This window comes from Falco rusticolus, chromosome 11, assembly GCF_015220075.1.
Source record: "Falco rusticolus isolate bFalRus1 chromosome 11, bFalRus1.pri, whole genome shotgun sequence".
NCBI classification, from domain to species: Eukaryota; Metazoa; Chordata; class Aves; order Falconiformes; family Falconidae; genus Falco; species Falco rusticolus.
Window position 1 is genome coordinate 7,142,285 of NC_051197.1, and position 23,225 is coordinate 7,165,509.

The 23,225-nt window shown below is 41.9% G+C and overlaps 1 protein-coding gene across 1 annotated transcript; it reads right to left on the reverse strand.

Annotated features, from left to right (window-relative positions):
• Positions 1-245: 245 nt before the first annotated feature.
• Positions 246-20,845, reverse strand: SHISAL2A (shisa like 2A). Its single transcript, XM_037404597.1, has 4 exons — positions 20,634-20,845; positions 12,940-13,079; positions 6,002-6,087; positions 246-719 (listed from the first exon to the last, which is right to left on the reverse strand). Exons 1-3 carry the CDS (start codon positions 20,813-20,815, stop codon positions 6,056-6,058), a joined length of 354 nt encoding a protein of 117 aa, XP_037260494.1. The 5' UTR covers positions 20,816-20,845; the 3' UTR covers positions 246-719; positions 6,002-6,055.
• Positions 20,846-23,225: the final 2,380 nt, after the last annotated feature.

Sequence of the window (23,225 nt, forward strand, 5' to 3'; positions counted from 1 at the left end):
CAAAACATTTGTGGATGTTTATTTCAATTCATTTCAGTGTTCTCTGTTTCCTATGAGAACAGCTATTCAAATCAAAACTTCCCTACAAAAATTAACCTTTCACTAACTTCACTTGTTTTGTTGGAAAATTCTCCCATCAAAATGATTTTAAGATCCCTGAGAATCTTCTGAGGAAACAAAGGTGGGGGAAAATGATAAATTAAGAAAAATACAACACAAATGTCAGATTTTATTGAGGTACTGCATCACATGTGTTTGTGCAGCAAACAATCACATTTGGCTAAAGACAACCATATTCATGATGTGAAGACACCACGCTAAGATGACACACAATAAAAGCTTAAAATAAAGCTTGGTCAACATGGTGTGCCAAATTCTGCTCTGCTTGACAACTGTGTTATCTCACTGGAACTGCACAGAGTAAAGACAACAATTTGCATGAAAATTACTAGCAGCAGTAGCTGGTATGTGCAAATCAAAATATACTACTTCTCAGTACAGTAACCATACACAAATACATATCCTGGCATAGCTTCAGATTGGCCTCTGGTTACCAACACTGGTCGTAATAGCCAGGAAACACCTCTGGAAGAGTGATTCAGGTTCTTGTGGCTTACAGTCACAGTTCATCTTTGTGGCTCAGGAAATCTCTTGATGCCACTTGGCTTTGTCAAACAGCTTGTTTTGGTGGGGGTCTTGTGAAGGATGCAGCTCTCTATCTGCAAAATACCAATCACAGTTAAGAATTAGACTGAAAGAGGAAGATTTTTTCCCTCGGCTGCATAGCAAAGTTGATAGGAAGATCCTACAAACAAATCTAGAACAAACCACACAGCTCAATCCATTTCACTGGCATTACTTCTTCCCAAGCACCTCATTAGATTCCTGACCTTTATCTTGTGAAGAATTACACCTCTGAAGGGCACTACTACAGCTATGAAACACTAAATGCCTCCTCTGGGGATGTATGTCGATGGGTAGAACTGCTATTGCTCCTCTGCTATGCAAATGAGGATTTCACACCTTACTTGTGATAAACTCAAGGCACAAGGGTGTTAAAACAAAAGAAAAAAGGCTTAGCAGATAAAGACAGGATCATTCATCTAACATTTATATGCAATGCCTCTTGGAAAATACACCACTAATATCTACATTAAACCACGCATTTCATTATTTTTGTATGACAGCATACTCACAATGTGTGCCTTTAATCCTAAAGGATACAAATATATATTCCAAACACTTGAAGAATTTCTGCACAAAAAAAATTACTGCTCATTAAAACGAGATTGCTTTTGAGGAAGCACAACAGCTGTTGGTAGAGATGGGTTTAGAAGCAGATGTTTGTCTGGATATGCAAAAAACAATGGACATGCACTGAAGTCTGGCCAGAAAATCTCAGCTAATTCAGCTACTGACAGATGTTCTGAAGTGTAAAATCTTGGATTTCAAGGCAGAGAGCAACTATCAGCAAAGAGTATCCTAACCACCAAAGAACACCACTTCGGTACTGGTTCATTCATTGAGAGGAATGATGCTTATCTGAGTTATCAGTGATACTTCTTGTACATTCTACATTTCCTTCTGCTTAAGGCTATGAGGATGGTTATACATTCCTGACCAACTTAAATTAAAACATATGAGACATACATATAACCTTAGATTGGTACCCTCCTCCAGTATTGCCATCTGGTTGACAGCAGGCTCAGTATGAGTCAGCAGCGTGCCCTGGCAGCCAAGAGGGCAAACCACATCCTGGGGCATGTTAAAACACAGTTGGTCAAAAGAGGTGATTATCCCGCTGTTTTTAGCCTTGGTGCAGCCTCACCTTGAGTACTGTGTGCAGTTCTGGGCACCAAAATTTAAGAAGGGTGTTAAGGTCCTTGAATGTGTCCAGAGGAGGACAACAAAGCTGGTGAAAGGGCTGGAAAGGGCTTATGAGGAGTGGCCAAGGACTCTGGGCTTCTCTAATTTGGAGAAAAGGGGCTGAGGGGTGACCTCATTGCTCTCTGCAGCTTCTTGAGGCGGGAATGTGGAGAGAGAGGTGCTGAGCTCTTCTCCCTGGGATCCAGCGATAGGACACATGGGAATGGTTCAAAGCTGGGTTTACACTGGACATTAGGAAGCATTTCTTTACTGAGAGGGTAGTCAAACATTGGAACAGGCTTCCTAGAGAGGTGGTTGATTGTAGAGAGCTTTATGGCAAGTGCCAGAGGCCACGACGCCTGTGAAGGACTTCGAAGGCTAAAGAAGAAAGAAAGATAAAGTTGGCTGAACGCCTGGAAGAAAAACGGGATTTGAAGCGAGGCTGGAGCGGATGTGCGATGCCACATGTCGGCGGCTGGCTGAGAACATGAAACTCACAGAGATTAGCCAAGAAGAGTGTGAACAGTATTGATTAACCAATGATATTTTAGTATGTTGTGCGTGAACAGCGAACGAGGATATATAAGCGTGGGTTTTGGACTAATGAAAGGTCTTCTGGTCAGATTCAGGAGTCCGTGTCTTAATCTCCTCAGTTGATGCCCCATGCTTGTCAGTGTTGAAGAGGCATTTGAACAATGCCCTTATTTTGGTTTAACCTTTGGTCAGCACTGAAGTGGTCAGGCAGTTGGACTAGATGACCATTGTAGGTCCCTTTCAACTGGAAAAGTCTAGTCTATTCTGCCTCCACATACAGTGTTCCTGATGAAATACCAGATCAGAAGGGAGCTCAGATGTTCGTTTACGGCCATCACTTTTTCTCCAGACTGGGGGGCAGACCCACACACAGCCTGACACAGCGCCCAAGACTGTCTCTACTCATAGCAGTAGTATGACAGACATTTCTTTCCCAGACCTGGACACAGTCTAGAAAAAGCCAAGGACTTCTGGTGTGGCCTAAGGGATGCCTGGGACTAAGACACAGTCCCACACACACTAAGGCTGTAGAGATCCTTCATCTATCTCACTTTTGACTAGTGTGAGTCTAGCCTGTTCAAGATGACCTTGGAAGAAATTCCCACAAGTTGCCTCACCGGCAGGTCCAATATCACTTCTCCCCTTACAGTGTGGAAGATTTTTTCCATCACTAAACTGGGATCTACTTCAATGTGAAATTTAGCGCATTAGTTATCCTGTCACAGACATGGAAAAATAATCACTGTCCTCTATTTCACATAAGTGAACACTGTCATTCATCTTTTCCTCTCTAGACTTAAGCCAGTTTAAGCCTCTCCTGCTGTTCCAAAATCTTCATCATTTTCTCAATTTTCCCTCGTCTCCAGTATATTAACACCTAAGAGCATTATTATAACAGAGGCACTGCCAGTACTAGCTGCAGCCAATTATTATCTTACATCCTATACACAGCTCCCCTCTTTCGTATGTCAGACTAAAAGAAGAGCCCAGAACATCAATATTCTTGTTTATGGCATATTGTAAATCCCCAGATATTTTTCCACACACACTACTTAGTTATTCTCCCTTGGGTACATCTGGGGACTTGATTCTTTTTTTTAAATACAGTACTTTGCTTTTATCTTTATTGTATTTCACCTTTTTTATTTCAGACCATTTCTCCAGGGCACTGAGATAATTCTGAAAGGTAGTTTTATTCCCAGAGTCCTGCAACCCTTCCCAATGTGGTATCATCCATAAATTTTATAGATTTGCCTCTTACTCCTTCAACCAAGCTTTTACTACTCAACAGGCATAGAGTACTGAGACATCCTTCCCTCCAAAAATCTGTTTGTGAATGAGCCACTGAAAACTTCTCTTTGCATTTTCATAAAGACCCATACTCATAGCCACTTGTTCCCACTTACCTGACAGGCAAAATTACCTTGACAAAGAGAAATTACACTGGTTTGTCATGATTTGTCTTCACTAAATCTGTGTCAGATTTTTCTTGTGCGTAACTCTTGCTAACTATTTCAATACATTATTATTCCAAATTAGAAGCGATGCCTCCAGCTGCCTAGTTCCTCTCCTTTCCCTTTTTAAAGCTAAAAGCTGTGTTTGCCCTTTTGCTGGAAAAGAGCATGCAAAGAAGATTGAATTATATGCTGCACTACAGTTGCAAGTATGTAGGGGGTCCTGTTCCCAATTAAAACCCAGTGAATTTGGCAGAGGAAGTATGCATGTTAAATCAAATCTAATTGCCACGTATAGCTTTGTCACAGCAGTGGAAAGTTCCCAGCCATTGAACTCTCTGGCTTATCACTGCACTGTGAAGCAGCTCCCTGTAACAGGTGAAGGCATGAAATCTGCAACAAGCAGACAACATGGAAAGCAGAAGACAAAAAACAATGAAAAACCTGGAATTTCTACCAACACTTAACCAGATTATCTGTTGAAGTTCAGAAAAGATCCTTGCCCCTTGCCTCCCTTTTCATTTACACAGAAAGCTTCCAGCTGCTCCATTCTGGATCTGGAAGCAAAAAAGCTCACAGGCTAAAGGCACAGTTTTCCTAGTTTTATCCCAAAAAGAGGTCTCAAGTATTTTGAGTCTTCGTAACAATGCCAGCCTCATTTAGCCGACAAAAAAGAACCGGATAATTCATCCACAAACAAAGCTTCTAAATTTTTTGGTCTTTATATCATGCGTGCATTCAAACACTACAAAAAAATGCTTTGCAGCTGGCCTTTCAGTTCTCTCCTCCTTTCTCTCTTCCTGTAAGCAACACTGGTTAGCAGGTTACACTTCAGAGCACTCCACAAACATTAGTCTCTACGCTACAGTGGAAGGCTGGCAAACTGAAGCATGAGGAAATGAGAGGTTCATTGCCTTCAGCAATGCCACATTCACAGACCTGAACTGAGGTCTTATCTCAGCACTTAGCGCCTGCCTCAGATATTTTTGGATTTTCTCACTGCAGATGGCTTTCTGACTGCAGGATCCTTTTTAGTCTTCCCATGGCATTTTTCTCCCACAAGCCATTTCATTTGCAACAGCAGGGGAAAAAAAAGCGTGTGGAGGTGGTTAGGAGTTTGAAAATGAGTTTTGTTACACTTAAGTACTTTCATGAGGACAAGCAGCCCAAACCAACCTGTTATGCTCATAATAGAGTGCTGAGAAAGATGCAGGTGCACTTACAATGCACAGGTACAACAGAAAATACGTGAAGTAGGGAACTCTGACAAATTTACATCCCTCCTCATCTAAGAAAAACTGCTGAGCAAGCAGGCCCACTTTATTTTTTTCTGACAGACATTGCTTATCTATGGCTATTCTCACATTCTGTGGCTGTTTAGCTATGAGCTTTTACACCCTGCATAAAGTAAAATGCATGTTTCATGCCATATGAAGTCTTTTGCGTTACTTACAAATTCCTCTTAAGTCTGAAGTATAATTCATCGGTACTGGCATACATTTGAATTACTATTTTGCACAGTCTGTGCCATAGGCAGTTCGACTTTTAAACAGGATTTCAGCATAAAAATCAGGTCAGTATATGAAACTTCATTTTTTGCAAGATAACCCTCCTCAGTTCTCTATCATGACTTGACTCAGCACTTGTAGGTAGCATCCCAAGAAGCAGGGTATGACTAAACTACCCACCAGATACTTCATTGCTCTTACCCTTTGTCACAGAGTCTTTCTAGCAGTTTGTCGCTAAAGAATTTTTTTTGAATGACAAGTTATAATGGCTGCCCCCTTAGTAAGCTCTGGTGCACCCTGGACAGCATCAGGGAAAGGACAAATACAGCATAAGGGGTACGTAATCTTCTCTGGCACACAACCATGGTGGACTATTCATGTACAAGTAAATCAAAAAGAGATTTCTCTATGGAAGGACTTTGTTCAAATCTCTGCAGATACTTCCCTGTGCAAGGACAGCATCAGGGCAATGTATAAGCAAAACAGACAGTCTGCTAGTGCTTTTCAGAAAGCTAAAAACCCACATAAAAAATCACGGTATTTTAAAAAACGCTTATCATATCTGCATCACCACACGTAAAACAGAGCAGAGGGTATACAAATACAAGAGGAAGATGAAAATAAAAGTTCTCACTGTACCTATATTCATTACAGCATTAGTAGAAAGTAGAATCCATCCAGTGACTCTGTTGTTTAACATATCGAACTCCCTCTAGTCTCACTTTCTGTAAAACAAAAGCATTTTTAGTAAAACTAACAGCATTATTCTTCCTTTAGTTGCAAGCAGTAATACACATAGGTGCCTACTGCACTAGAAAAAATACAATTCCTGGAATCTTCCTCTACAATTTTCAGAGGATGGGATAAACAAGAGCCATCCCACTTCCTATTCCTGAGCCCTGGGAGGCTGCAACTATTAACTTACTTGTGTTAAAAGGGAATAAACGTCAAGATGAAGAGCAGTTTAAGTTAGCAGCACTGTGGTATAAGTAGCACTTACAGCAGGAAATCAGAGTCTGCTAAAATAAATGGCAGAAAAATTTCCCATATTCAAGAAAACAGATCAGAAATCTCAAAATTTAACCCCTCTCCAAATATGATCAGTCACTACTGTAGTCACTGCACCTTCCATCCAGTGATCCCAAACCACTGTGTGAGTGGAGGCTTACGATACTTCCTTGCGTGAAAGAAGCATCACACTTGTTTTTCAGAAAGATTAAAGAGATGACAGGAGCAAATAAAGCAATTTTTAGTTAGGCATTTCACCAGTTGCCCAGAAAATCTCAAGTTCTGGTACCTCCCATCTTTTAAATGTTTGGTTCTCAAGCTTAATAGTATTTGAATATTGTTTTTCAGAGCACAGCTTCATAGGCTAGAATAAATAATAGTTCATCAGATTCCACCGGGTAACTGACAGACATCTGCTTGGAGCAGAAGGGCTGGAATCTTTAGATTCAGTGCAGATAACGTGAGCTTGCCGAGCTGATCAGAATAACCAAAGCAAAAGCAGTCTGCAATGGGTCACTGTCACAAAGGGAGAAGAGAGCACTCTGCCAGTGCTTTTCACTGATACCTGCTCACAGCAGAGAAAGCAAAGCTCAAGGAGGAAAGACTTTCCTGACCACACTTTGAACTTTTTATTTCTTTCCTACCTTATGTTCATTCTTTCATTCCCTTCCCAGTTTCCTCACTCAGTTTCCAGTCCTAATTTTCTGCTACTATGCTTCCCATGCTAGTCCCCATGTCTGTGAACAACAGTTCATACTTTTGAGTCCCTCCCATCTCTTTTCTCTGCCCTAAATCTCTAGTTGTTCCTGTGCATGCTTTCCATCTGCAAGGCTCTCTCTTCATCCCTCTCCTCAAGCACCCCACCTCTGCTCTCCAGACCACCCACAGCCATTGTTCCACTCCCTGGCCCTCACAGGAGTTTCTCCATCCCCTCCAGCATCATTGCCTCCCTGCTCTGCTGCTCTCAACCCCATTAGCCTAGTCCCTCTTCCACATGCTCCCAGGCACATTGAGGTCCTTGCAGTTTCTCCTTTATCTACTGGCTCCAAAACCTCTCTCTACTCCATCGTCTCATCTAAGTCTCCTTATGGAGCTCATCTTCCTTCCAGGCCAAGCTTCCCTGTATTGCCCATTAGCCTCTAGTCCAACACTGTCTTTGACCTCATTTTGCACTTTCCCACTGCTTGCGCCAACACAGAGAACGAAAAGCAAAGCGTAACTGGGCAGGGTGCCTCTGTCCAAGGAAATGTAGGGAAGGGATTTAAAAAGGTTCCCTATATCCAAAAGGGAGGAAAAGTTGAGAATTCAAATATTTTCATTTGAAAAAAAACTGCAACAAAGCAAATTGGGCAAAGGAATCATTTGTTTTTGAAGCATTTTGAAAGTTGCATTTTGTTTGAACTGAAAAAACCTGCAGTTTGGTTTCAAAATATCAAAATGGGATTTGATAGTTTGTCATTTCAAGTCTGTACAATATTTAAGCCAAGTTCTTAGCTGAAACCAGGTCTCTTCAGTGAGTTATTTCAGCTGTGATGAAAAAAAGCAAACCCAAAGAGTAAAAAAAAATAAAATAATCCTAATCAGTTATAGAGGAAGGCACCCTGTTTTGAAGCTTGTCTAGATTTCATATCTAAACCAGCTTACAGCATCTATGTGTATTGTTGCAGTTAAAAAAAAACTGAGTCAATGAGCTGCAAAAAACTCACTACTACAAGAAAGTTTGGGAAACTTAAAAGCTAAGGAGTCCAATTTAACCATTCCCAAATTTAATCTGTCCTAGTGATGTAGCTTTGAACTAATGCTACCCTTCCACTGTATTTGAATTCCCAGCTCCAAAACAGGAAATTTCTTCATTTCCTAAAGAAAAAAGCCCTTTTTTTTTTTAAACAGTTGAGCCCATTAGGCTGATTTTTCCCATATACAAATATCTGAGGCAGATGGCTGGCAAAGAGCAAAGTAGCCTAACTGGGGAAAATTTAAGGCCAGCTGCAGAAAGACTATATAGTGGAAATCATTGACAAACCTAGAAAGCAACCCTATCAATGCATACTCCAAAAACCAAGCACAGTGTCTCTGAAGTCGGATGGTTTCAGAACGAATAGAGTCAGATAACTCTACTGAGCTAAGGAGGAGAAAGTGTGAGAGTTTGGTGCTTTTTCATCAAAATACCTAAATGTTTTGTATATTTGATTAGTGCTCCATAAGGAATGTTTAATTAAGGAGAGAAATAGGGACAGGAAGGTCATCTGGCTATTTTTCGAGCTGATTTTTTTATTACTATGAAATGAAACCATGAACTTTAGCATACTATGATGTCACTGCTTTGTAAGAACAAAGAATTAATCTCTTTCATTAAAGCACACTTCTCCCAGCACTTATGAGTAATTTACAAGGCCATGGTTCTCTTCACACTCCAACCTAAAGGTCCCTGCTGTCTGACTCCAAATACATTATAGAGGGTTTCCTGTGCTAAGTTTTAAAGGAAAATGTTAGTTACCATCACAAAATGTAATTTGCTATTCTCGCTTCGCAGTGATATAGGACACCTTGCCTCAAAGGTCTTCCTGGACTAATGCTGGTAGAAATATGAAGGCAACTCAGAAAATGTGTTTATAAACTGTTTGGGTCACGAAAGCGGGGAGTCTCTATTTACCTTTTTATCTCTGATGGCAAAACCCATTCTAAGGGGTGTGCAGAGATGACTACTGCTCTCCCATCAGCTGCCTGGAAGCATATGTTCACCTTTTCTCAGAGCTCAGCAGCAGATACGCCTCTAGATTTCTGCTTTTCTGCCTGTTTACCACTTCTCTCCTGGCAATTATGCAATCTCTACTCAGTCATCCTCATCTCCTCTAGATGCTCCAGCACTGTTTGCTCAGCCTTAACAAAACATTCACAATTTTGTGACTCCCTAGCTCCCTACATTTTGAAGGGGATAAACTTTTCGCACAAAGGGAAGTTTTTTCATTAGAAGGAGAACAAAGCGTATAGCCAAATTCCCTTTCATCTTGGGAAAATCCATAACTGCATAATGCATAGCTGCATTCTCAGGGCTCAGATTCCTTTGGGGCTTTTTTTTACCACGAAACACATAGTTCTCCAGCTTTCAAATGGGAAAAACAGAAACACCTACAATAAGTTCAGCAAAAAATCCTTTCACTTAGAAAGAGCTTACTGAGCAACCTGTATGATTAAAAAGCAAGTTCACTATGCTAAGAGAAAGTACGGTCCAATGATTTAAGTATTCATCTTGGTCTCAGAAACCACGGCTCAATTCTCTGTACCACAGAATTCCTGTGCCAAGCTAGTCTTAGAGCCACGTTTTTAGAGGTATCACAAGCAAAGGGAAAAAGCTCTTCTGGTTAGTGAAGTTCTTTCAAAATTCCACTAGACAAGAATGTCTAAATTGACACAAAAAGTATTAAAAATATGACACTTCCTTGCAGTTCTGTCTCCTTGTGAGACAGACCTAATGGCACCTCCCTACTTCTGAATGTAGATGTGAGGATAGAAGAAAAAATGAAGCACTTTGACACTTTAGTAAAGCAGATCATTAACCCACAAGCCAAATCCTAGGCGAACCTTGCATTCTGAGACAGAGCACAAACAATAAGAAAGCAATGTATAAAGAACTGAAATTTTGCCTGTAAAAGGAGAGGATTTCATTGAAAGAGGTAAAGTACATTGCTGCTTTTTGTTGAGAAATACTAGATCTGATGAGAAACTAGACTGTGAACTCCTTGGGATGTAGGATCTTCTCGTTTGCCAGTACACACTGTCTTGCATATAAGGGATCTATTCCGCACTCTATACTGCGATACTACAAATAGAAATAAGTATAACTCCATTAACATTTAAGTAGTTACTGCTGGTCTACACCAGTGGCTGAGCTCATTTTCCCTGAAATTTAGTTCTCAGATTAAAACACTAATTTTTGATAGGGCTAACAACATGCTTAGCTAACTCAGGAACCCCAAAGGTAGTATCTGTGGTGATGCTATTGAAGACCATTTGTTCAAGACTAAATAGAGCCAAATTCCAGCTGATCTGTCTTTTGCAGAATCAGAGACTTTAACAAAGGCCACACATCCAGATTATTTTTATATTTATGATTGCATGTGAAATTATTTCTGTAAAAATTCAACAATTCCACTTCTATATTTAGGAGATCTTGGATGCGCCCACAGAACAATGACCAACTTTGGCTATCAGATGTGGGAAGCACACAAGAATCTATTGTATGTTTAATGAAATACAAAACTCCAACTAAGCTGATATATTATGGGTGAAATTGAATATAGTAACAAGTATTGCTTTTATAAATGAGTGCTTTCTAAATGCTCCAGGGGTCCAGACACTGCACAACATCTAATGTGTGACAGCTTTCATCTAAAGGCAAGGTTATGCTAGTTCAGAAAAAGCAGGGCTGAACGGAGTTCACAGTTAAAACTCATGATCCACAGGCCTAAAATTTTCTGAAATTTCTAAAGATTATTTTAATTTTTTTAATTCATTTTTACAGCCTATACAGGATTATGTTCAAATCTCAGAAAAACTGAAAGAGGAGAGGCTGCTTTTATTGTTCCCCAGGCCTGAAAGTAGCTAGCTAGTCATCTCATAGATACTCAGCCCTTGCATGACTTCCATGCAAAAGAAACCCAAGTATAATGAAGATAAGTACTCAGGCTTGTCAATTAAATCCTTCAATATTTTCAAAGATCTCTCAACCTTGGCAAAGCAACTGGCTTTCAATTTCTGGCAACCCACTTCATCAACAGCTAAAGCTATCAGAATTTACATGTGAAATAATTGTCATTCAGAGCAGTCAAAGAAGCAGAATAATAAAAGCAAAAAACACAGGATGAGAGCAAAGTCAAAACAGTGTTCAAATACAAAGCAATGCAGTCTGAACAAAGCTAAAAACAACACAGAAGATGGTTTGGAAAGAGCAAAGATCTCTCAGCTTCCTGGAGTCATAACACCTAGAATCATGGGAAACAGGATGCCTACATGAATGCTGGGTCATCAGTAGAGGAGCTTGGGATGCGGTTCACCTCATGATAGGAAGAGAGGAACTATCTCTAATGCCAAAGCAGGATGTGGTTTTGCAGCAGGTTTTGAGTCTGTAGAGAAAGATGGCATCACTTGGCAGCAGTAGCACCTGCCTCCTTCCCAGCTCCCCATATGCCAAACATGTCTGGCACAAAAACACAAAGCATGAGAAAACCAGCACTGCTGTCCTGGCAATGGATTACAAGCTGATGCCATAGCAGGAAAACCTGAGGGAAGAAATTAAACAGCAACACGTTCAAAAGCATAATGCCAGTTTATAATTAGAATACAACCATCTTGTGAAAGATCACCAGGCATTTTGTTCATCCCACCCAAGCGTTTATTTAGGCTGTTCTAGGTTACAGGTCTTATTTCCACTCTTTCCAGGACAGGTGTGAAGTTTTCAATTTGCAGATTAGTAGCAGTTTGCTGAATGTGTGACTTTCACTTCAGCAGCTTGCTCAGCTTATATAGCTCCAAAGGGAGGCTTTGCATTTCCTGACATCCCTATAAACAACTTATAGAGCAAAGCCTGCATTCTCTGTAGAACAAGACATAAGAAGTTTGGTATGGAGCGGACTATGTTAACTAGACATTCAGAAGGGGTTTACTGCTGTATAATAGGCTATAATTATAGTAACTCATTGGTCATCTATTGCCATGCAGGTATGGAAACATTTTAAAAACTAGTAAGAAAAAAGAATTTGAGGTGAGAGGACTTTTTTCCCAAGAACTATTCCCCTTTTTCAACTTCTTCAACTTCCAAGACCTAATTAAGTACAACATTCCCGTTACTTCCTACAACTTTACTGGCTGAACTACTGAAGCCACATTTAAACACCTAGGAAGTCCAAGACAAAGGGCAAAACTTAGCACACCCCACCTTGCCATCAAAACTTGCAGTCAGATTTCACAAATGTAGTGAAATGTGGCAGCAGCAACAGGTTTTCCCACACCAGTGAGCTAGTGCTGGCTACATGCACTGTTCCTGCAGGGATCCACTGACACAGTTTGGGCACAAAGGTATGAACTACTGGGACTGAAGCAAAGAGTCTTAGACTTCAAAGACTGGATCCTAAGTCAGTATGAAAGACAAAAGAATGATCTCTCCCTGTCACAAGAAAAGACACCTAAAATCTCTTTTGAGATTCTTATTCCCAGAATGGAATCACTACTATATGCTTACGTACTCTTGACAAGAAATCCAGAGCAACTAAATCATTAAGCCTCTTGCTGATAAAGGGACTTATTTGTTGCACACTTACTCAGTATTGCAAAGTTTTATGCTCTTCCTACTACTAAATAAATATACTGAGCTTCTGTTACATTTTTTTCATTTGAGTTTCGTACAGATTTCATTGAGAAGGTAAAACAGCAAGATAGCTTGACTAAATCTTGAAGTCCCCATCAGAAAGAAAATACACGCTGTTTGTTGGATTCCTCCACATCCATTTAAAGACAAAATAAGGCTTTTCCTTTGCAGGAGATAATGTATGTCAAGTAACAACTGGTCTTACCTGCCAGCTGTAAGCTTAAACCAGTATCCAGTTTGCTGCGTGGCTTCGTGCTGATAAACAAATAACAGAGAACACACACAGTGATGATAAAAGCAAAGAGGACCACTGCTGCTATCGACAGGCCCACAAGTGCTCCAACACTAAGAAGAGAGAAAAACAAAGAAATTAAGTGTAAAAACACCCTGAGATACCCATTAAAACAATGGTCAGGATGTTGTCTGGAGGCTGCCTGCACTCCATCAGGGGAGTGACTGTGTATTTTACTGCAAACTGAAGTTTAGAGCTCAATACTTAAGTTGCATAAACTGGAATTATTTCATTGCCCTCAGAATGGTCAATATCACTACACAGCAGCTGAACACCTGGCCCTCAGTGACATTTCATGTTACCTATGCTTACGACTCCTGAGCCTGATTTAAACTGTGTTTATGAAAATCAGAAATAACTTCATGCAGTAACTGGCATCACTGAGATCAACAACTTCTCCAATGCAGGGTATATTCCTAGATAAGCATAGTATCACACAAATATATGCACACACTTCCAGAGCTCCAGGCAGCCCAAGCAAAGTCCTTTTCCTCAAACAACATGACTATTAAATCCGTATTTTCTATTTGAAATGCTATTTTTATTGCAAGAAGAGCCCATTGGAGTACTCCAAGCAAAGTACACATTTGTCACAGACTTCTCACCAAGGAAGACATGCCCATAAAGAACAGGATATAAAATGTGCAAGCCATGTTATTCAATTCTGTTAGCAACTCTGTAAAGCAGGGTAGAGTACTGTGATCACTGTTGTGCCTTTGTGTTAATGCAATAAATCTCCAATCAAGACTGAAGTTTTTCCATGATCTTTGTCAGGGTAAAAGGAAAAGTAAAGATGAATTAATTTACACACAATATCAAAAGCATCAAAGGAGCAGGAACTTAATTATTCAGGAGGCCAAACACACAATACTATATATAGATTTTATCAGTATACTACTTCTGCAGGATAGAAGCTACTTTATAGTTCTCCCACAGATGCTCAGTGAGACAGTATATGTACATACAGTCATTCCTTTAGCAGCTTCCTTATTTCCAATCCTTCTTTTCAAGTTTTTTCCTAATATAATATTCTCATGATGAACTAAAGGACTGGTTGCAATACAGTCTAGCTATCATTTACTATCCTATCCTCTCCTGGGCCATTTTATGCCTTCAGCATTCCAATCCTCTATTCTACAGTCCATGTCAAAGATTTCTGGTGAAATTGTACAGCAGCCTCTTGGTCACAGATTAAGTGAGTCCGAGGACTGAGAATCCTTGTATTACTACTCTGGTATATTTACAATTTTTGGCAGACGTAAAAAGGACAGGAGAGAGATGAAAGTCTTAAATTCTAGGAACCCCATCCTCTAGTGATAAAAATGCCTTTATAAATCACTGCTATCAGTGAGAAGTCAATTCTACTATGACCTTCCAGGGAGATCAGAAGAATTGTGCCTTGGGATGTTTTTATGAATTTTACATTCAAGCTACTGCAAAGCTTCTCTGCAAGTTCCCATAACACCAGTAGACAGATATGTCCATAGGGTAAACTCTTAAGATCAGTAGGATGAGAACAGATACCAGTATGACTTCAAGATGCAGTTCTCATCAGTTATTGGTCAGATCCATTAATGAAGTTTGTGCAGTGTTAAGTTCCATGCACAACTAAAATAATTCATTATCAGCAGAATGATTGGTTCTAGAAAGAACAGCTCTACCCCTATGAAGATTATTCATGGTATTTATCATCCATATGAACTAGACTGTCCTTGTATGTTTGTATATATATGCACATATTAAGCAAATTTTCCCTTATCATTTTTTGGCTCAAACAAAACTTACAGGCAAGCAATATTCTGCTTAACATGGAATCTGAGTATGTCCTTACAGCCAGAGATCTCACCTGTGTTCTGGCCTCATTTTTGCATTTTCACTTGGAATACCTTGACCCAAATGGACAAAACAGAAGACACTACACTAGAGGAGGTTGAGGTGAGCAACCATTGAACCATGGAAGTTCTCCACAGCTGAATCTATTTGAGGAAGTAATACCAACCCAAAGGCTCTTCAGAGACAAGTATTTGTGCTTTTTTGTCATGTCAGTAACTAGCCCTATTTTAATATTCTAGTTAAATAATAGTGTGCAGTGCAGAACAAAGGAGGTTGCTCACCATTAGCCAAACGTTAAGTAGAGTCAGCCATCCTAAAGCTGACTTGATCAAGTACATATTAATCATTGATTCTTTGTCTTTCCATTCAGGCATCTATTACTTCTTGGTTGTAGCTCTCCTCCATGCAGTTGTAAAGATGACGTTAACAATACAGTTGTGTACTGTACAGCATCATGCATCTTCAGTATTACTACGTAACTTGTGTAAGATGCTTTGTAAGATACAAATAGCAAAGATAAGAAAAGCAGTTCCTGAGGAACTCTTCGTTATTTCCTACTATAGGTCAAAGACCTACCACAGGTTTTATGCCACTAAAAGTACTTGTCATGCTCCATCAGCAATGTGAAAAGATCTCACCAAAAACATGAAGATCAGCATCACAAAACCAAATAGACACCCTGGATTCCACTTCCTAAATCAATGAGAAATTAAGACTCAGTTTGTACTTACTCTTTTTAAACAATGTTTCAATACTAGATTGTTCTCCACATGCTGAAGCCATCAACTCTCTTAGAACGTATGACTATTTCTTTAAGGTTAATTTGGTGTTAAAGTTGGGGGGTGAGGCATTGTTTCTTAATTTATTTAATTTAGAGGAATTCAGTATGGCTTCCACAGCTCTGAACACTTAAGTTCCTTAACCACAACACAATCTTTTTTTTCTTTTTTCTTAATAGTTAAAACTGTTTTCAGAAACAAAATACCAAAATAACTATGATCATTGATTATGTTAATGATCACCCTCCTCTGAAAATAAAGACAGCCCTTCAGCACGTTCTCTGGATTCTACAGCAGTTACTGTGGTGCTGCATATGCATCTAGACAAGACCTTGATAAAAACATTTTGCCATCTTCTCGTCTTTACCTTAAACACTAGGTGTTTAAAGATCAGTTTTCTGAACAGAGACACTAAACAAGCAAGCTAAAAAGTCACTCTTGCCCACAGCTATGGCCTCATTAGAAAATGAAAACCTCCGCATTAACATCACACACACACACACACCCTAAACGATGACCTAGCATAAAAATGGCAATGAAAGCCTAGGGGTAACCCCAGCAGCATTTACACAATTCTTGAAACATAAGCAATGCTAAGTTCGGTAGAAGATCCACAGACCAAACAGAACACTCCCAAGTTACTTTCTACAATACTTTTCTTCAATAAAGATACAGCGATACCACACATCTCACTAATGCTCCTACTGCTGTTACACCGAGTGCCACATACGAGCTTGTAGCACTGCCACACACCTCTGCACAAGGGCTCTACTGGACAGAGAGGCTCCACTCTTGCCAGCAGACTCTCTAGGGCTCCCCAGGCTGCTCTCCAGGAAGCTGTTTAGTGGGTCATTGACATTTCTGTCACGGGATGCTCAGTAGCACACACCTACAGTTATTTTTAGTCCATAAAATTAGTCCATCCACACCAACAACAGCTAGGAAAAATTTAAATATTGGCTAAGCAGATGCTGTATGTCCACTGGTAGATTAAAAGGAAGCTCATGAGTCATCCGGAACTGAGTGAATCAAAAGTTTCTAATGCCATCGTTGCAGTGATTACTTTTTTTTGTATATAGTATTTGCAAAGCAAACAAATATTCCCTGAAGATTGGAAGAATGGCCATATGGGAACAAAAGACTTGCTCTTTTGGAAAGCTAAAGCAGACTCCCGAGGATCTGTACAGCTAAGCAAAGCTTGGCTACACCATTAGGTCACCATGGTTCTATGGGTATTAATTCATAGAGCATTTTGAATAAAATCTATACTTGGCCTGCCAGAGTTTTAATCAAATGTGTAATATTACATGAAACTTATAAAAGGTACTGTAATTTTATTTGATACTGAAAGAAGCCATTAAATTGATAAAATAAAACTTAACTGAAGAGTGACAAAAATAATTCTAAATAATTTTAGAACAACGAGAAACAAAAAAGGTGCTGACTGACCCTAACTGCATCACAGTTCAATACAAATGCTACATGCTCAGTATTTCTCCCCTTCCACTCTGCTTTGGAGGTAAAGTAGATGTCATGATGACTATATGTACATGCACAACATAAAGATATGAAGGGCAAGTGGTTCAGTGTTTTGCTCACTATTGTTTTACAGCATCTGTGTTTTGTGGTTTCAAAAGCTGCATAACCTTCTGGCAAATTCTGTACACTCCTGCCTTTTCCTAATGTGCCCTTCCCTGTTCTATGGGCTCCTGACTGCTGCAAGAGACAGAAAAAAGACAATTTTCACTCTTCTTTGCTGAGGTCAGCTTTTCAATAAATGTGTAAAGGGAACATAGGCTGTTCTAACAGAAAAAAAACCCGAACGACTATACTATTTGATTTTAAGTACCAGCAAAAAAAAGAAAGAATAAGTGAGAAAGAAATACTACAGATAATACATTCAGGGGGAAATATGACATGTGCCAGAGTTCCTCAAAGGTCAATTACTTATGGCTGTCCAGCTGCTCCTAGTACAGCGGGTGTTAGGATGCACTTGTCTAACACTGCAGTTTTTGCAGGAGTGGGAGGAGAAAAGATGGTTCCATTTTGCTAAGGGATAGTGCAGTATATAGCTCTAAATGTAGTACCGGCAGTAGTGAGTAGGCAAAAGAACAACAGCATAGGCCTGCAAGTGACTATTGCTTCAGGTTGCCTAGGCGGCTGGTTTCTCCATGAGCTGCTTCCATCAGAGCTGACTGTCAAGTGGTCTGGCAAACATGTCTCCCACAGCAGAAAAAACACAAGAGATACATGCAATAGCTTCCTGAAATTCTACCTGGTTTATCACCAAAATAACCCCTCAGGTACCACCAACCACTTGGTGGTACATTCAGTCACTGCTTTCAAATTAATGGGGGGAGTCAAGCAAACAAAGGTTTAAGATGAGAAACTTAAAAAGCTCTGGAGTAAAGAAAGCAGTCATACTTCTCAGACCCAGAAAATCTTTCTAAATGAAGAACATTCAGAGACATGCTTCATTAAAGCCTCTCATAGGATTCAGTTCTTTGAGGTACTTTCTGAAAAGATAAAGCTCTAACAGTCTCCACTACAATGTCTCATCAAGATGCAAGAGCTAGACGTCATCTTAATCTTTCAGTAGTTCTCCCATGTTGAGAAGGCTTCCTGTGACCAAACCAGTCAAAGACTACATCAAAAAAATCACGTAACATTAAACCAGTATGGGTATTTGATGAGAAAAAGCGTAAAAAAGGACACTTGAGGATGTCTTCTCACATCAGAGAAGCTGAGCAATTCTGTGTCAGTCAGAGCTGCGGCTGGCTGGGAGATTCCCACATTCAACCCACTATCTGCACCAAACTAGATTTTAAATAATTATACACTAAATATTAGACCAGATAAATTAAAGTAAGCCTGCAGTACTGGATAACATTCTCCAAGAGCCCTGAATGAATTCATATGTGAAATTGCAAAACTGCTGGCCAGGGCATGCAACATAAGGCCACCCTGCGAGAGCACTGGTAGGCTGGGAGTGTAACTCCAACCTAAAACAGGGCTGTAGAGGGGAATTCAGGAACTACAGACTAGTAAATCTGATTTCCATCCCTGGCAAGACAGAAAGGTCTGTAAAAAACGGAGTAATATCCCTAAGCCAAGAGATAAACACAATGTCAGGGCGTTGAGTGGGGGGCACAGAGTTGTATCTGACCTTGGCTATTATCCCCAAGCCACGATGCCCAGGCCTGCCCCACTCACCTCACCTTGATATGAGGGATACGTCCTTTGATGGTGAAGCCACTACCCTCATCCAACTTGTTACCACACTCTGCCCTCAGGAAGCTTCTGGCACTTCCTGCTTCCTGACAAAAAAATCTTTCATTAAACAGCCAGCATTACTATGTGGGGGAAATACTGCCTTGTTAACCTGCTGGAATCTATGAGCTGTCAATAAGCAGATGCATAAAAGAGCCCAGCAGACAGAGTTAGATTTTTCAAAAAGCCTTTGACAAAGCCCTGCACTGAGGGTGGGACTAAAAAGACTGAACTGACACAGCATTAGGGAAAAGTTCTGTTACAGATTCAAGGCTGCTTAAAAGAATACGCACAGGGCTAAGTGGTCTCTTTTCAGTATAAAGAAAAGTCACCAGAAATCATTGGCGAGACTGATTTTATTCAGTGTCTTCATCTATGACCTGGAAAAGAATGAAATCTGAGTTTCCGACGATCCTGAGTCCCTACAAGCGACCAAATGCTATGAGGGCAAAGAATGCTAGAAGACTTGCAGAAAACTGAGCAAGCAGGCAAAAGTGACGTAAATGAGCTTCAGTGTACATAATGTAATATATAAACAAACAAAACCAAGCCTAGATGGCAATGAACTCAGAACTGGCAGCTGTGAACTCAAGAAAAGTTTTAGAGCCATCAGTGACAGCTCACTGAAATCATGAGGTCAATGTGCACTGGCAGCCAAAGACATCAACAAAATGGTGGCCACCACCAACAGCAAGGATTTTGAGAGCAAGACCAAAGGCAGCATCTTGCCAGCGTGTAAAACCTTACCATACCCACATGAGCACACAGCTCCAGGTTATGCACCTCTAGAGCAGCGCTGTCGAGTGAAAAAAGGTATGAAAGAAAGGCAACCAAAATGATCAGTGGGACACAGCATCTGTCTCAGTGGGAGTCCAAAAAGACTAAGGCTGTTCGGTTTGGAGAGCTGAAAGCTGAGAACTGATGCACCAAATGCTTACAAAATTTTTAATATTGTGCATAAATTTAACATGCAATTTTTGTTTGCCAAGTCTCACACTACTGCCAGAGGGCACTCCAGAAAACTGGTAGGAAACAGTATAGAACTGCTAAAAGGATGTATCCTCAAACAGCAGGTAGTGACTGCTGCCACCGAGGCTGCAGAAGCAGAGAGTAGAAGCAAGCGTAGAAAGGGATTAGACAAAACGAGGGATAACAAGTCCATAGAAAGCTAATGAAAGCACCATGCAGAGGTGTACTAACACCCTGACACAGCCAGCGTGGTGCGCAGTGATCCAGAGCTACATGGACCCTCGCGCTGACCCAAGCAAGCACAAGCCTGATTATCTGCCATCAACCAAGTGGAAGCGATGTAGCGCTTGATCTCACTACACACAGAAAAGTAGCTAAAGTCCTTGGGAACTTTACGCAAGCAGCGCCTCGCCCGCGGGGCCCGCCGAGGGCCGCTCCCCACACCCGCGGGGCCGCAGGGACGCTCCGCATGCCCCGTACACGGGCACTCAGCGTCCCCAGCGCTCCCCTACAAAGGCCACGAGTTCCTTCTCTCAGAGATCACCCCGACACAAGCAGAAGTCTCTCTGGGTAGCAGCTGCAGCTCTGCCGCTACTCTCAGCGGGACACAGGCAGCCGGCTACAAGTACCTCAGAAACACAAACCCGCAGGCAGGCACGCTCGGGCCGACGTGGGTCTCCCGCCCCCGGGGCCGCGGAGCCTCACCACCGCCCGCCATGCGGGGCCGGAGCCGGGGGCGCGCCGCCGCTCCCCTACCTGAGCCACCACATGTAGCTGTGCTCGTAGGGGAAGAAGCTGTGGGGGTCATCGCAGCAGTACTTGACGTCCTGGAAGCCGCAGCAGTACACGGCGCGGGCGTCGCCGCCCGTCTGCGGGCAGCTGAACCCGCTCACCAGCACCTTGTCGGCGGTGAGGTAGCTGCTGCATTCGGCGCTCATGGTGCGGCGGCCGCCCGCCGGGCTGCCCGCGCCTCGGCTCCGGCGGCACCCGGGCGGGAGGTAGGGCGGCGAGCGGGCGGAGCTCGGGCGGGCGGGGGGCTGCACCGGCGGCGGGCGGGAGCCGCCGCGGCCCCCACTCCCCAGCCCGAGGGTCGCCGCAAGGCGGGCAGCGGCGGGAGCCGCCCGCGCCCTGAGGTGAGGGAGCGAGCAGCGCTTCCCGCCCTTTGGAAGGGGGGAGAGTGCGGGGGGGGCCCTGCCGCCCTCCGCGTTGCTCACCTCAAAGGCAGCACCCCCACGTCTCGCTGGGGCTTGGCTGCCCTCGGCGCTCAGGGCCCCGTCGAGGAGGGATTCTGGGGGTCCCCCTCACCCGTAAGCCTCGGTGGGGTCTCAGGACAGCCAAAGCAAGGAGGTAACTGAGAGAGGCCACACCGCAGCTGGGCTCAGGACCCCTTGGCTTTATTGAGGGGTAAAAACTCCACAAAATATTTAATGCTTCTGAGAGGCCAGTCTCCTGCTTTTGAGGGCATTTCCTTTTAGTTTTTTAGACCACTTTTAAAAAAACAAATACCGGGCCTAGGCAGTTATTCTGTTACCTGTGTGAAAGAGCCTTTCCTGAGGGAAAGGTGGGTAGGGCTCAGCTCAAGATAATGCACATGCATGTCATTTGGTTCATGGAACGAAGGATGATAAAAACTGTCCCGGACAGCAATGGTTAAGATGCTACCCCCTCTACGGACCTGTTCCTCAGTCTCCTCTCTAGGTTACAAGAGAGCCTGGATCAAGTGCTTTGCCACACAAGTGACTTCCTCAAGGAAAAGTTCAGGTTTCAGAAAGAAAGTAAAGTTGTACAACATCAAGAGAGCTAGCACCAATAATACCACATTAATTCAACTAACACTTTACATTTTAATTTCATAGGTCTTGCCTTGAGATCACCTCCAGGCAAGTGGGAGTTTCATGACTTCTAGCAACAGCAAGAGCCAGGAGTGATGGCAGCTGAGGGAGGGGCAGTGTCCTCACTGACCAGGGCACAGTCCTGCAGGATCTGAACACAGCCAGGCTAGTGACAATGACAGGCACCATCAGCAGTGCCAGGCAAGGTAAGATACTGAGTAGAGTCCAGGTCCATCCAAGAAAGACAACAGGAGGCAAGTAACCTACAGCACAGGTTGAAAGTTCATCCAGAAAGACCAGTAAGCAATGCAGACCAGCTAGAGACAGGACTGAGCACAAGCACAAGCATACCTCTGGCATGGTTTAGGGAAGGTCATGTGGCCCTGGCATGAGCTTAAATGTGATTCTTGGACCAGTGAGCAGAGGGGTGTGGGTGTTTTGAGGACCCAGGTGATGCTGCTGGTCAGGGCCTGTTAGCATTCACTAAGAGCCATGACACTGAGATCTTCCAGTATTACATACAGTCTCCCTGCATTTGGGTCCTTGACTGTACTTGCTAAAAAGTATAAATATTCTTCAGTTGCTTGGTTGATTTTGTGAAATCAACCCTGATTTAGCACCAATTGAAATTAATTCAAAAATTCAGTCAGAGTTTATCTGCTGAATTACAGATTTGCCTTGCTAATCTTTGGATGTATGAATAGCCAGGGGAAATTCAAATTACTCAACTGTTGGGTGCCTTAAGGTTGAGCAAATTGAGAATTTGACTTTAAGGACCTCAAAAACAGGCTCAGTGCTTGATGTTGCACTACACAAAATGCAAGGATAAATGACAGTGATGTGGCTGGAGCGAAGACTCTGGAAAAGGAGAGACTAGGAGGAATCAATGAGTTATGTCAATAGTGCTACTACATGTTAGGATTTAATCATGACTCTTGTGATACTTGAGGTCTTTTTTTAGAGACCAATCTCCTGGTCATTTGATTCAGAGCAGGTTTAATTTCAATACAGTATCTTAGTCTTTCAAAGACATAGGGACTGTGTTTCAGTGGTTGAGTAAAGCCTCCAGTGAGGGAAGGGTGAGTGAATCTCTGCTTAAAAGCGGCCAGCTGGCTGGCCACATAGTGTGTATGCATCAGCTAATCAACATGTGACATGGTTGAAACGGAGCAGTGTATTCAGAATTTATTGCTGAAGGATTGTCAGACCCACAGACAGCATAGTTGTATACATCTTGTTCTCTAATTAAGTTAGGTTAAGACGTGCAAGAAAAACCAAATAAACAAAACAAACCCAAATACAGTGGCAATTGTCATGGTTTCAGAGACTGACTCAAGTCTTTGTGAGGCTGCCAATACTGTGTTCAAAAGGGAGATCTCACGTAAGTCCCACGATTTCCCAGATGGAGGAATATCTAATTCCAGTCTAATAGTTATTTGTCTTTTGAAATATCTTATACGTACCTCATTCAGTTGCTAATAGCTATTTTCTTCCAAAACCTGAATTTCCATCCTTG